This window comes from Acanthaster planci, linkage group LG01 (genome assembly GCF_054643075.1).
Source record: "Acanthaster planci isolate LZ-2023a linkage group LG01, COTS_SCS, whole genome shotgun sequence".
NCBI classification, from domain to species: Eukaryota; Metazoa; Echinodermata; class Asteroidea; order Valvatida; family Acanthasteridae; genus Acanthaster; species Acanthaster planci.
In genome coordinates, this window is record NC_141777.1 from 19242929 (window position 1) to 19257352 (window position 14424).

A 14424-nucleotide genomic window follows, 5' to 3' on the forward strand; every position below is an offset into this window, starting at 1 on the left:
GTATGTGTGCATTTAGATGTTCACTTGGACAAAATTAATGTCTGCCAATAGAACGTGTTCAGAAAGTCATCACACTTGTTGCTCTTTTGTGGCAGTACATAGATGTACATGTGTGTAGAACTGCAACCTGTTAAATCTATAGTACATGTAGAATCTGTGACAGTGACATTTTGAGACAGACATGTAATGTAATACTGTGAGGTGCAACTTGTACATGCCACATCTTTAGGCTAAGGCACATTCTGGACAAAATGAGATTGCCAATTTTGTCTTCATATTAAACAAGCACGTCCATGGACCTTTTTCCTGTGATGTCAGGATCATGCTGGACCGCGATGTGTTGTGATGGTAATCTACCTATTCAAGATGAACTAGTCAAGCATGCAGCATTCACTTGTACGCTTGAAGCTGCCCATAGGAATATATGCGATTATATAGTGTGGCCGAGGCAGTCCACACGTGGTGGTATTGTTTACATTTACCGTAGTCATGTGGGTGAAAAAGGTCTATATACATTCAATGTACAAGGGTGCAAAAAGTTACATGTATAAGCAGTTTCTGGATATCAATGATTTAGTGTGCTGGTTGCACCAGATACCGGTGCGCCATTCAATTTGCTGTTGTTCCAAGAACATGTACATGTTCAAGGATGCATTGGATTTGGGACTACTACATGTATCCATGTGACCACAGTCTTACACATTGTATAGGCCTACATGTGCATATGTACCTTTTGTTGCATACATACAGATGGACATGTACATGTACATACCCCATTTTTTCCTGCTCAGGTGGCTGGGTTATCTTTTTCTGAAGACGGCAGCCGATTTGTGACTGCGGGGAACCGAAGCATTCGATTTTGGTACATGAGCAGCAAGAGCAAGGTATGCTTGACCTAAGGACAGTAGCATGGCTTTTCCCAGAGGCTTGAGTTCTTCTGCTGTGTTGAATGCCAGTTCATTAAATGTTGAGTTACTGAACCTGTGAAGCTCACGTGATAGAGCATTCCTGTGGAGCTAATGTGGTTTGTCAAACAAAAAACACACGTAGGCAAGGTCATTTGAAAGTGAAGCACCTGACGTCACATCAGCTCAGATATCGTCAGCATATGGTGGCCCTGATAGGGTCGAACTTGTGCAAGCGCGTAAATATTCTCAAATGATGTACATGTACAACACGCATCGTTTTGTACATATGTGTTGCTTAAGCACAAAAAACCTTGCTTAAAAAACAAAGGTTACCATCTCAAAATCTGTGTGATTGTCATACTAACCAAAAGACAGGTAAATACCGTTCCAAACCAATATACATTACATGGAGTTTTGGCTGGTAACCTGATTTGTCCAGCAAGGTTTTATGCTTAAGCAGCTCTATAAAATTGGCCCCAGGCTGGCTCACGACCAAATTTCCTTTGGTTTTTGCCAAAATGTGGCCCAGTCTTACAAAATGACCCTCAAGTTGCCAGAGCTCATAAACATACACATGTACGTTTACCTGTGGGTTCTGAGCCTTCAAAATATCTTACACTGTGGAAATCAGGAGGACCTTATCAACCTGTCCTTTTTGCTAGAGTAGACCCATCCAAATGTGAAGCTGATTAGAGATAAGGGAAATTTGTCGAAGAAAGTCACTGTAATCTAATTTTCTTTTGTTTGATTGATTACAGACGAGAGAAACGTTTCCACTGAACAGCCGTGCCGGCCTCCTAGGAGAGCAGAGAAACAACAACTTCTGTTCAGTGGCCTGTGGGCTCGGTGCTAACCAGGCCAAGACATACGCTGTCACCAAGTCTGGTCTCCTATGTGAGTTCAGCGAGCAGCGACTCTTGGACAAGTGGGTGGAGCTGAGGGTAAGAACACTATCTGGCTGAGCATGTTGTCAAGAGTGACATGTTTCTCACATCCTTTGGGATGAGAGATTTTTTTTTTTATTTTTCACAAGTTTCCTTTCAGAAAAGTAATTTTAAACATCAGATATGACTATCAAGTTTTTGTAAATCTCTTTTGTTAGCTACATGACAGTACTGTAATGACAAAATGAAAGTGTGCTCCAGTGTTATTGGAATGTGTCAAAAAGCAGCAAGAGAATGCCACAGGAATGTAAAGGTGTCTCTCCAAAGACACGGTTATTGTGGGCTTGTTGTCCACACATGTAAGCTGAGAAGGTTCATTTATGGTTCATGTAATTTGTTTGGGAGTGAAACACATTAAAGGAACCAGGAAATGAATTTTTCTCAGAATCACTTTGTGTGTATCTCTGTACTCTTCTTCCGTGTATGAAGACTGTTGGACATCTTTTTTGAGTTATGTGAATTTGAACGGTGCACTTTTTCAAACATTTAAAAATTGACCAAGCATTTCTGGACAAGTAAATCCAGGAAGACATGGTTAAGATTGCACGTTTTCATGTTCAAATTGTGAATCCCAACTTTGCTATCTGGGAACATTTCTGTGAAAAGGTTTTTTGCTGGATTATTGCCATATACTTACACAGCAGTAAATTGCCAAAGAAAATAAAATCTGCCATAGCAGTGGTTAAAAAAATCTAGAAATTTTCTGTGCGTAAATCAGTGCAACATTGAGATTCAATGCCTTGGATGACATCATAGTTCTGCTCACGAATATGCAAACATACATTTGCATGAAAACAAAAAGCATCAAAATATGGGTTAAAATTGCAAAACAAAAATTTAAAATGAGGTTAATTGAAACCCAAAGATGCAATTTCAAGGGTGTTTAGTAAAATTTATAAAAATACTTCTATTTCCTGGTTCCTTTAAAGGGAAGTGAACACAAAACAGAACAAAATATACTTTGGGAAAGACAGCCTGAAACCAACCTTTGAAATCAGCAATAAGCACACAGTTACACTTTCCTTTGACTTCATATTGTGATTTGCACAGGTATGTGTATAGGCACGTTCTTTTCTGATTATTAGTATGAAATGACCTAACCTGACCATTCTTTTCCATTATTCCATGTGCATGTATTAAACCCAGTTTCTCTATGCAACGATACTTTAGCTTCAGAAAAGTTCTAGAAAAATAAACAGATTAGATTAGCAGCAAATTTAGATCTGCAAGCGTTGTAATACTGGTACCATCTCCTCCAAACTGTTGTTAGAAAACAAACTCAAAGTGTTATTTTCTGTGTCCTCTTTTGACTAGACCACAAGTGCTTACTGCATCATCGCAAGTGAAGGGTATCTCTTTGTCGGTTGTGCGGACGGAATCGTTCGCCTGTTCAATGCTTCCACTTTAAACTTTGTTGCAACACTTCCACGGCCGCACTCCTTGGGCGTTAATGTATCCGATGGCATTGACCCAAGGTAAGAAAGAAAAACATTTGTTTTACCAAGGGAAATTGAGCAAGAAACCTCACTAAACAGTGGCTCAAGCCATTGCTGTGAATTGCACTTCATTTCATCAGCTTTTTATGTTGTAAAGTTGTTGTGTTTTTTTGTTTTGAAGTACTTATCAAGAAAGACCAGTCAAGAAACCATGAATTTCGGTAGCTTTGATTAGCGACGGTAAAGCTCTTGTACCATATGGGCATGTGAAACCTACTAGGATTTGCCTACCCTCACTTACCCATAGCATTAATATGGAAAATCTTGGCAAAACAGTGTGGATGCCAACAGAGTTGGCTTTGTGCAGAGTATTCAACAGACCAGAAGTTGCAGTGTTACAGTGCATGCTAAGGTACACTTGCATTACAAAACTTAAAAAACACACACTATCAAGTTTACACAACTTGATAGTCTGAGATTCTACACACTAAATGAAAGAAGTAATTTGAGAAAAGGCTATTGTGCTTATAGTACGATGGACTCTATTTCAACACTGCAGAGACATGTACATGTACCGTAGATACATGTACATGTATGTAATCTAGCATAACCAACAAATACATGTACATTCTGTATTATTGGCAAACTTACAAATTATAGTGTCTGTCTTTGCATTTCACAGTCACATGATAACCCACCGTGAGAATGCAAGATACCCAGCAGCTATTGCAATAACTCATGACGATGTCAGCAAGAAAGTAAGTTTAGAATTTGAGTTAATTATTTTCAGTGTTTGTGTACTGAGTGAGCGTATCCCGCTGTAGAGTGTGAACAATTATCTGGGAATTGGAGGATTGTTGACTTGTTAAGCTTCGGTTGTATGACACTTGGTTTCATGAGCAAACAAAATTGTGATGGAGCAGTTTTTGTACTGGTACATTTATGTTTAAAACCAAATGAGGGCTTGGGGAATGATAATGAGCCAACTGCAGGTGTGCAATGGACGACGAGGTGCGTAATGCAGCGATACTGGTGTGGAGTGAGATTTTGGTTTTGTGAAATAATGGACTAGGTGGCGGCACTGCGCATGCCTGCCCGAAGAATGAGGTCAGCTATCATCTTGACGAGGGTGGGTATCGATAAAAATAGGAGTCAGAGTTTCATAGGAAACCAGGAAAATGTTTAAAACCAGTTGGTAGTCGTACCATCTTTTCAAGAAAAAATTCACTGCCTTTTGATCATTAAGAATGGGTATACTGTCTGATTTTTTTACAAATAAGTTTTAATTTGGCTGTACCGTCATCAGTTGTTTTCTTTCCAAACAATTCTTGTACTTAGACAACCTGCGTCTACAACGACCACAGTATGTACGTTTGGGACGTGCACGATGTCAAGAAGATAGGCAAGCAGCGCTCCTTCTTGTACCACTCCTCCTGCATATGGGGTGCGGAGATGTACCCCTCGCCGACTGCCGGGAACAAGGAGGCCCTCCCACCAGGCTCCTTCCTGACCTTCTCCTCCGACGACACCATCAGGATCTGGAATGTGGACCCCGCGATGACCACGGACACGTTCAAGAGGAATATCTACAGCAATGTAAGCAGGAGGGTGAGGGGGAGGGTCTTTGAATGGCTGAGGTTGATTTGTTAGCAAGCGTCGTTTGTTTGTTGCTACTAGAGTTGTGGTTGAAGTTCTTTAGTCCTTGAGCAGGACACTTTAATAACTACTGTTAAATGTTCTCCATTTCAGTGAGTCATAGCCCAACTTCAGAAAAAAAAATGCACACAGTCTTGTCCCGCAGTGGTGGGGCTTTCACTCATCATGAAGCGTAGATGTTGTCGGGGCCAAAATGTTACGGGGCCAAATTTTTTGTCCCTGCAACTCAGACTCAACTTTCCGACCGACAGAAATTGTCCCTTCAGTGCAGTGATGGCGCGGGTACCGATACGTTATCAAAGGAAATCGGGGGCATGCTCAAATCCAGCAGCTAGTAGTGAGTTGTGACATTGGGCCAGTCGTGTTACCCCTACTCACCTCTCCCCACCTTGGAACATAACTAGGCACCTGTGAGTGTAGAAGCAAGAATACAGGATGCCCTGTGATATTGGCAGCTGAAATGGTCTCTTGGCTAGATGAACAGGGGTAATAATTGTAATAATGCCCTGACCAGCAGTACTGCTGGATGTATGCTTCATACATGTAAATATGCTGTATTTTTTCCATTGTTTTTGCGTGACAGGAAAAGGCTTTAATTTTCCCCCCTTGAAACTGTTTTTTTTTTCTGCATAGGAACTGTTGAAAGTTATCTACGCAGACGACCAGCTGGAACACCTGTGCAGTACAGACTCAGACAAGGCGGACAGCTTAGAAGGCAAAAACGGGATCCGCTGTGCCAGTGTCAGTGCAGACGGGCAGTTCCTGGCCTCGGGGGACCGGTCAGGCAATGTCCGCATCCACGATATGCAGTTCATGGACGAGGTGCACAAGATTGAGGCCCACGACTCCGAGGTGCTGTGCTTGGAGTTCTCTAGGCCAGAGTCAGGTTTGTGCACAGGACATTGGAAAGAGCCACCACATTGCCAAGGACACAGGCAAACATTTGTAACTTAAGTCAACTAAATCACAAGGGGGACTTACTGTGTCTTCTAATCAGTCAAACAAATTGAGTAGGACAAAAGAGCCTGCAGCGCTGGCTAGAGAAGCAAAATGTGGTATTCCCTTTGCATCCAGTTGTAAATAGATGAAAAAATATGTCCATTATAACAGCCATCCTGAAAGATTGTTCACAGGTAGCTTTAATTAAAAAGATGTATTTGTATCTCTTTTTTGATGAGAGATTTTGCTTTTCTTAACATGAAAATTTATCTGTGTTCGTAGTTACAGAACTGATGTTTAAACTCAAACACCTAAGAGACTTGTACCTGAAATTTGCGACTAAGATCTCTGGTCTTTATAAGCAGGATGATCCAGATCAGGCCTCAACATTAACGGTTGTTTGATTGCCCGGAAGAAGTAATTTCTTCTTTTGGGCAAGTAAAAATTAAGAACAAATTGTCTGATGGACTTTTTTTTTTTGAGATAAAAGTGTCTGATTTTCGTGGCCAAGAATAGCAGTCAGCATATTTACCTTCGATTTGTTGTTGTCCTTTTCACAAAAGCTTATAAAAGCTTATAGAAAGTAAACAGCTATGTGGTGTACAACAATGTTTTTGCATCATTACGTACATGTACACGCTCGTGTGTGTTAAGCACACTGTACATTTAGCAGGGCACCTTTCCACACAAGGGAAAATGCATACACAAATAAACTGTAAAATACCCTTGTGTCTGGGCACCAAACCTCATTGGTTATTTCACACGCGGCGCAGTGGAGCTCTGACAGCCGGAAGCTCAAAGACTGTTTGACATGTGGGTGTGACTTCAACATCAGTGAACTTTACCTGGTACTTGTGTGTGTACTTTTTGCATATACATGTATGACACCAGTCAAAATCATCCAGTGCTGAAGAAAAAGTCTATTGCCTGAACTTTTATGAATGATGCATCAGAGTCCTGCGCACATTGGGGTGATGTATATTCATGTTGTATTGTGGCGTAGCAATGGTGATTGGTTGAAGGGAGGAACTTACTGTCCCCACGCAGCAACGAGCGACTAAGCCAGGGTTTGGGCAAGTAAAATCTTACCTCAGGCAAGTAAATTTTCAGTGCTACTTGCCCGATGGACAAGTAGTTAAAACAATTTATATTGAGGCCTGATACAGATGTTGAATTGGTGAGCTTATGGACACGTGAACCCAACTCCAGATCACTGACCCCGGGAAGTCAATATTGCCTCCTGCCCTGGTTAAATGATGGTTGGTGGGCTCCTTCAACCACCCTTTTGAAATACCTGTGCTTACCTGTCCAGGGTGTTAACTTCTGACATGTCAATGTAGTGACCAGGTGATCTGATATGAATGTTGAGAAACCTCTGAGCATGTGGCGATGGGACGATGGTGCTCTGGAAATCTGGTCTTGCAGGGCATCTGAGTCTCCCCAATACAGTGCTCTGTGCAGTTGTCCTTGTCTAGTATGCCCTTGGCACGGAATGTGGTAGATCAAACCCATCTGGTCTTTTTATGTTTTATCTTTATAGGTGACACAAGTAATTGTTGGACAGTGTGAGTTTGTTTCTGCATTCAATTGGGGACCCTGAACAATAGAGGACAATAAGGTCCCCGATTGACAGAGGGTCCCCGATTGACAACTGTGTACAAAACATATTGGTGGTCTTCTAAAAAAGTTAAAGTACAAACAAAAGAGGAACAAAAGGGGGTCCCCAGTTGCAGGCAAATACACACTTGTGTGCGTGGGTGTGAAACACACATTCATGTTGTAGGGTGAAGATATTCCAAGTGCCTTGGAGGTCCCTTTGATGTAAGGGATGACCTCCAAATGTTTTGTTTGTGGTGATTGTGTTGTGCAGCATTCTGTTTCAAGCCCACCGCACACTGTCAGAGAATTACTCTATTACCCGTAGGATGAAACGGTGTAGGACCAGATGGGTTTGATCCACCACATCCTGTGCCAAGGGCAGATTAGACAAGGACAATTACACAGAGTCCTGTATTGGGGAGATTGAGAAGTCCCTCAAGACCAGGTTGCTAGAGCACCGTCATCCCAGCTGCACATGTTGAGAAGTTTCTCAACATATTCATATGGAACCACCTGGTCACTGTACACTGACAAATCAGAATTCAACATCCTGGCCGGGGACACATGGTAATGCGAAAGGGGGGAGGGTGAAGGAAGCAGTGTTCATCAGGGCCTGCAACCCATCACTTTAAGCAGGAAGGGAGGTGGGATGGGAGTTGGAATAATGATCCAGTGTTGGGATCATGTGTGTGTAAGCTCACTGATTCCACATCTGACAGAGAGGAGTTTTTATTTTCAGGTACAAATTTCTCAGGTGTTGTGAACGAAAACATTAATTTGTTTTCATTCAATTTTTTTTTGAGAGAGAGCAAAAGCCAAAATATTGTTCTTGATTGGATAGGATGTTACTTACTGGCTTCAGCAAGTCGAGACCGACTTATCCATGTCTTCAACATGCAAGAAGATTGCTCACTGCTTCAGACCCTGGATGACCACTCGTCTTCCATCACAGCCGTCAAGTTCACACGTGAGTTCAGTTGTCCATCTGTGAGAGAAAAACGGGAAAAGAAAGCCAAATACATTTAATCGACACATTTGTGACAGTCTATTTGAAATATCCTACACTTTGCTACTCATTTCATTCTCCTCTGCATCAAGTGCTTTCTTTATTTTCTTATCTATTTTGATTTTGTTTTTATTTAATCTTGGATTATCAGGCATGCAACTTTTCCTCAGATCAGTTGATTTCCTTGTTTCTTCAGTTCACACTCATGCCATTGAAAGATGAAAAACACAGTGCAAAGTTTTGTACAGGTTGGAATTTCCTCCTGTTTTTTGTCAAAGTCCAAGTTGCATGCCTGCAATTATGCATTATTCAAAATAACGTTTATCCTATTTCATCAGTATTGTCTACCTCTTCTTGGCTGGCAATAATTTCACCTTCTCCTCATTAGTGGTACTCCTGTTTGCTCTTCCTCCCAATAGTTCCAGTTATTGATCTCGGGGATGCTCGTTGTCGCTTCCCCAGCAAACAGTCATTTTGGGTTTTTGCTTGCGTTTGCCTGTTACAGAGTGCAACGACCGTCTTCAGATGATCAGCTGTGGAGCTGACAAGGCTCTCATGTTCAGAGTGGCAACTCAGGTAAGCGTCTTGGATTTTACGCCCTGCCAGCCAGGCCAAAGGAGTTATAAAGTCTGCGGCAACAGTCGAGCTACCCATGATGACATTTGAACAGGAAGGATATGCCAAATCTAGCACCATCACCATCCTGTCAATATTCATATCTTGGTGTAGTTTTAGTGAGAAGAACTGAAGCTTTTGTTATGTTTGCAGGACGCCCTCTTTATAATCATGACTTCATGATTGACATTGACAGCGAAAATTGTTCAGCATTATCGTCATGTTCTTCATCGTTGGTGCTCACAGTACGTGCAACTTTAAAACCTTCATATCTTAATTTCTTGGTTGCTTATTTCACCAGAATCCAGAGTTTGAGTTCATTCGCAACCACCACGTTGTCGGCAAGACAACGATTTATGACCTGACCGTGGATCCCACTGAAAAATTTGTTGCCACCGCTTGTCAGGACAGAAATATCAGGTTAGCTGAAAAGCAATGAAAACATGACACATTGTTGGAAATGCATAAGCCTGGGATTTCTGAGGACCAGTCCAAAAATATAACCAGTGTAAACTAAGGAAACCCAAAGGACTTGGGGAAACAGTGTACCAACTCTGTTTAGAAGAAACGGACAGTGGCCATTACTTTTGCACAGTACAGCAGCTGATGTAATGAAGTGCTGTATATTTTTCCCATAAATTTTCAAAGCTCTTAGCTTCTTTTTGGAAATCACCGTGCAAATCCAATTATTATCTTCCAGGTCTTAATTTCCTTTTCATATGCTATTTGTCTCCTCTACCTTTTTTCATATTGTATCCACCTTTTTCAGTTTCATCTGCCGATTTCAGGATGTTTTTTTCTAGCTTGATCTACCTGTTGCAAGATTAAATCTTGCAGATGCACTTTATCCGTTGTGGTTGTGGCTTGTGGGTGCAGTCATGTGTGTTTGTGTACTGCCTTTGCCCCGCCAGAATCCACAATGCCGTCTCGGGCAAACTGAAGCGCACCTACAAGGGTTCAGTGGGGGAGGACGGCACCCTGATCAAGGTGGAGTTGGACCCCTCCGGCATGTACATAGCCACCAGCTGCTCCGACAAAAGCGTGGCCATCTTTGACTTCTACTCTGGGGAGTGCGTGGCCACCATGGACGGCCACTCTGGTGAGTATCCGCGGGGCAATTTGTTGTCGTGAGACTTTAGCAAAGCTGACTATCTAATTAGGGTAGAAATACCAGTAGACCCTTCCAAGATGCAGACCTACGGTACTTCTTAGTTGCTCCACTCAGGATTTGGCCCGTTGGACTTGTTTTACTCCGTTCCTCCAAGATCATTCAGAATCGCCAGTTGGTGAGGAAAAAAAATGGTCTTTAACACTGCATGAAAAATTAGTGGCTTGCAAAAATGTACAGGCAGATATATTTTCTTGTTTGGCCAACTGGAACCCTGCAAACGTTTATCAGAAATATTTTCCAGCCCCTCACCCCAAAAAAACCAAAATGGACTTTTAAAGTGAAGTTGTTCTTTGCTCCCAGAACTGGTAACTGGCATCAAATTCACCAGTGATTGCAAGCATCTCATTTCTACGTCCGGTGACGGGTAAGTCAGTGAGCGGAAACCTTCCAAAGTGCCAATGCATTGGTGTGTAAATAAGAGCAGATTAACCTCAAAACATACCTCGGGAACAGTTTGAAATAAACAGAATAAAAATTGTTAACAAAAGAAGGAAGCTTACTAAAAACATGCTCAAGAAAACCAGTGTTTCGCTTTTGAATTACTTCATTTGGAGCAAAATAGCTCTTCAAATTAGTGGGAGTAATTTAAGATTGGGAGAGTTTTCGGGTGTTCATTTTTCCTTATCAAGTGTGTTTGATTCTGTGGTTCTCATTCCTTCCAGGTGCATCTTTGTGTGGCGGCTGCCGTGGGGCTTTACGCATAATATGAAGGAAAGGCTCAATGAGATGGGACAGCACATGAAGCAGACGCCTGCGTATTCAATGCTGAGGTGAGTGAGTCAGAGACGCGATGGATTAGAGCTCGATCCGATATAGTCAGACACAGATCAGGTCATTCATGAAGTTTTGTGGCACTGTCAACGTAAATTGGAGTTTCAGTAAGTCAGTTAAATGCTGGAATTCGGGAATTGGACCATTGTATTTGGAATACTCTGTAGCTCCTGCTGCTAAGGAGAGTTGGTTTGAGATTTGATCCATCAGGTAAATGTTAGATTTTGTAATACATGAACAGTTTTCCTGGATTTCCTTCGGAGAATGGGACATCTTTACCCCAAACCTCAACCGTCCCAATGATCAATCTCTTTGAAACTTCTCATGCACATGAAGACATCTGTTATAAGTACATCTGTGAGGTTTGGATTTAGTCCAACCTCGAACATTTAACATGTGCCAACCTGTCTTGGAAAAACAGGTATTTTACGTGGACAGTGATTTTTTTCCTTAAAATTTGTGTCAAAATGATTGCAAGACATCATTAAAAAACTTTCCAAAAGGCTCAGCACGATTCTTAGAAAATGAGGAAGAAGATTGCATACATCAAAGAAGATTCAAGGGCAGGGTATTCTTGTCTCCTGCCTGGATATTCTAGCATCATGAAAGCTTTTATAGTTACCATGAAAATAAATGAACAGAAAAATAGGGAAGCCAAAAAACTGTCTCAATTAGCAGTTGGTTACATTTATGTAGGTTCCGTTTTATGAAGGTTACAAGCACTGTAGGGGAGTCACCACTTTTGCATTGGTTTTTCTGGCCCAGACGAGGCACCTACATCGTGCCACCTGACGAGTTGGATCCAAAAGCCATCGCCATAGAGACCAGAAGCAGGAACAGCACAGCAACCCCAGCCGTCACAGAGAGCGACAGCATTGCCGCGGACACCGAGATGATGGACGAGCGAGGCGATGAGGACAACGGAGACGAGGAGGAGCAAGATGAGGTGGACTGGCAAGGGGGACCCAAACTACGTATGTCACTTTAACATGCGCGTAACAGTTGACCAGTCATTGCTCCAGGTGCTCTAATATTTTTGGCCACAAATACCTTTTTTTTTTTAAAGGGCACGATATTACGGCTGCAGTCCCCTGATAATTAACAAAGGACACTGTACAAAATGTCACGTTGAAGCAACTGGTTCTTCTCAGAACCGTACAACTCAAAAAAGAGATTAATTAAAATGGTGTCAAGTTATAGAGGGTTGGGGGAGCACCATGCAAGGATTTCTCTTTCTGAGTGTATGTGGTTCTGAGAGGAACCAGAGAAGAACCGGTTCTGAAAAGAACCACACATGCTCAGAAAGAGATATCCTTGCATGGTGCTACCCCAAACCTGTATACTTGCTGCCTTTACCATGACAAACTTCAAGAACTCACCTGATTTAAAGGGGTTACTGTAAGCCTTCCATGCTTTATTTCATGCCCACCGTGCAGACTTACATGTGTGATGTCTCATACAACCACAGTTCTTTTTTCAAAATTTGAACTTTCTATTTTACCAAATTTGGACATTACAAATGCAATTGACACTTTGTGAAGGATTTCTTTGATAATTCCTCGCATGACATCAATCTTTCACACTCCCAGACAATATCACAGAGCAGTGTTCTACTGCTTCTACGCTCGGCTACGACACAGGATGCCAGAGGGCGCCATACACACTCAACCTCCAAGTGCTACATACATAAAATGGCCACTGTACAAAAAAGCCCTGCGTGTTTACAGGCACTTGCCATCTGGCATGAAATGGTTAAAGATGCAGCATTGTGGTCCCTTGCCAAGGCAAATGGTGTCTTCTGTGTTGCCTGAAGTCCAAGATGTGCCCGGTGATAATTTGACTTGGAGAATAATTAGAACAATAGGAGATCTAGGATTTGCCCGGAGATAAATGTCAGGGATTTAGTAGAACATTGGTTAACTCATTCTCACTTTGGTTTACCGTTTTCCTTATCTCTGCAGATAGCACAGCGGACCTTCCCCTTTGGGCAAAGAAACAGGTCAGTCAACTTAATCTTGGCTCAATTCTGGTTAATAAGTCAATGCCTTGTAATATAACTGTCTTTGGTAGCTACCTGCACCAATTACCTTTGTGTGTATCTTGTGTTTTGGCTTCAGACCTGCTTGAAAGAATAGTACTTGTGGCATGCTATTTAATAATTATAGTCAGTTCTAATATAGCGAAATATATATATGAAATGTCTCTATACGCTTGTTATCATTATCCCTGCACATTGGGCTCACGTCATCTGAAAATTCCTGAAACCATCTCAGCTCTCTGGGGAGTATACTAGCCTGATTCTGCCATTTTGGTGCAAACGGTTAAACATAACCGTGTCTACCCTCGCAGGTACCCATTTACTCCTGGCTGGGTGGAGAGATCCAGTAAGCCCCGCCCACTGCATACATGGGCACTTACGGTAGCATGTGCTCCTTTGCAATACCACACTACAGGTCCTGGCCGTATGCATGTGCTCACATGTTGGACTATATTTGACAGAAATGGTTTTTTTGGGGGGGACAGAAATGATAAAAGAGGCTTGTTTCTAAGGAAGTGCCAGGTGGCATATGTTTGGAAATTTCTGTTAATGCAGTCATTGTAATTGCGTGATTCCGTGAATAGATTCGGATGTCTGAATAAAGTGCGATAAGCTTTATTTGCTAAACTTTAATATCTTTCCCGATTGAAGTATTTTCACCCTGCAGTTCTCTCTCATTGTACAAGAACGTCATACATTTCTGTGCCAAGCAACTCCATGATAGAGACTGATCCAGTAAGCCCCGCCCAGTGTGCACATGGGCACTTATGGAAGCACATGCTCTTCTGCAATACCACACTACAGGTGCTAGCTGTACACACCAAACGCATGTGCGCACGTCAGGCTGTGATTGGTCAGAAAGCAATGGGGCAGGGCTGAATGGATCAGTCCTATTATCTCAAGTGCCCAGTGTGTGGCCCACTGATGCCTAAATCGCTGGTCTTCTGAAACTCACTGTGATATCCCTGTGTGCCATATTTACATGCACATGCAGGTTTGCGGAGAGGACCTGCCCAGCCCTACCACCTACAGCAACCCAGCCCAGCCCAGGGGCCGCTGGGCTCAGCGGCTGGACTCCAAGGGCTTCAAGGTGAAGTCAGAATGGGACGCCCACCGTGATATTGAGCTCAGGCTGGCAGATGGCATAGGTAGGCAGAGGCATTGCATAAACCTCGCATGGAATGCACTCAAAAGTATAAATAGGCACAGACATGCTTAGAGGTAGCTGGTCATTTGCTACTCTCCAAAAATCGGGTGACTGGATTATTTCTAATACTCATGCAAGCTTAATAAAGGTAGTGAGGACACTGAACTTCCTGTGTTTGCAGAAAATGCTTCAGA

The 14424-nt window shown here is 42.4% G+C and overlaps 1 protein-coding gene across 8 annotated transcripts in view; it reads left to right on the plus strand.

Annotated features, from left to right (window-relative positions):
* Positions 1–14424, plus strand: part of LOC110988366 (uncharacterized) — a 66107-nt gene that overhangs the window by 30619 nt on the left and 21064 nt on the right. For 7 of the 8 annotated variants that reach the window (XM_087133605.1, XM_087133611.1, XM_087133601.1 and 4 more), the window contains exons 8-22: positions 792–884; positions 1667–1849; positions 3167–3327; positions 3971–4046; positions 4627–4884; positions 5578–5830; positions 8324–8449; positions 8994–9064; positions 9405–9523; positions 10015–10202; positions 10575–10638; positions 10937–11044; positions 11811–12019; positions 13007–13044; positions 14078–14231. In XM_087133605.1, coding sequence (XP_086989731.1) covers positions 792–884; positions 1667–1849; positions 3167–3327; positions 3971–4046; positions 4627–4884; positions 5578–5830; positions 8324–8449; positions 8994–9064; positions 9405–9523; positions 10015–10202; positions 10575–10638; positions 10937–11044; positions 11811–12019; positions 13007–13044; positions 14078–14231 — 2101 coding nt within the window. Of the gene's footprint in view, positions 1–791; positions 885–1666; positions 1850–3166; positions 3328–3970; positions 4047–4282; positions 4418–4626; positions 4885–5577; positions 5831–8323; positions 8450–8993; positions 9065–9404; positions 9524–10014; positions 10203–10574; positions 10639–10936; positions 11045–11810; positions 12020–13006; positions 13045–14077; positions 14232–14424 lie in introns of those variants that run through there. The other variant, XM_087133627.1, reaches the window with a different exon arrangement.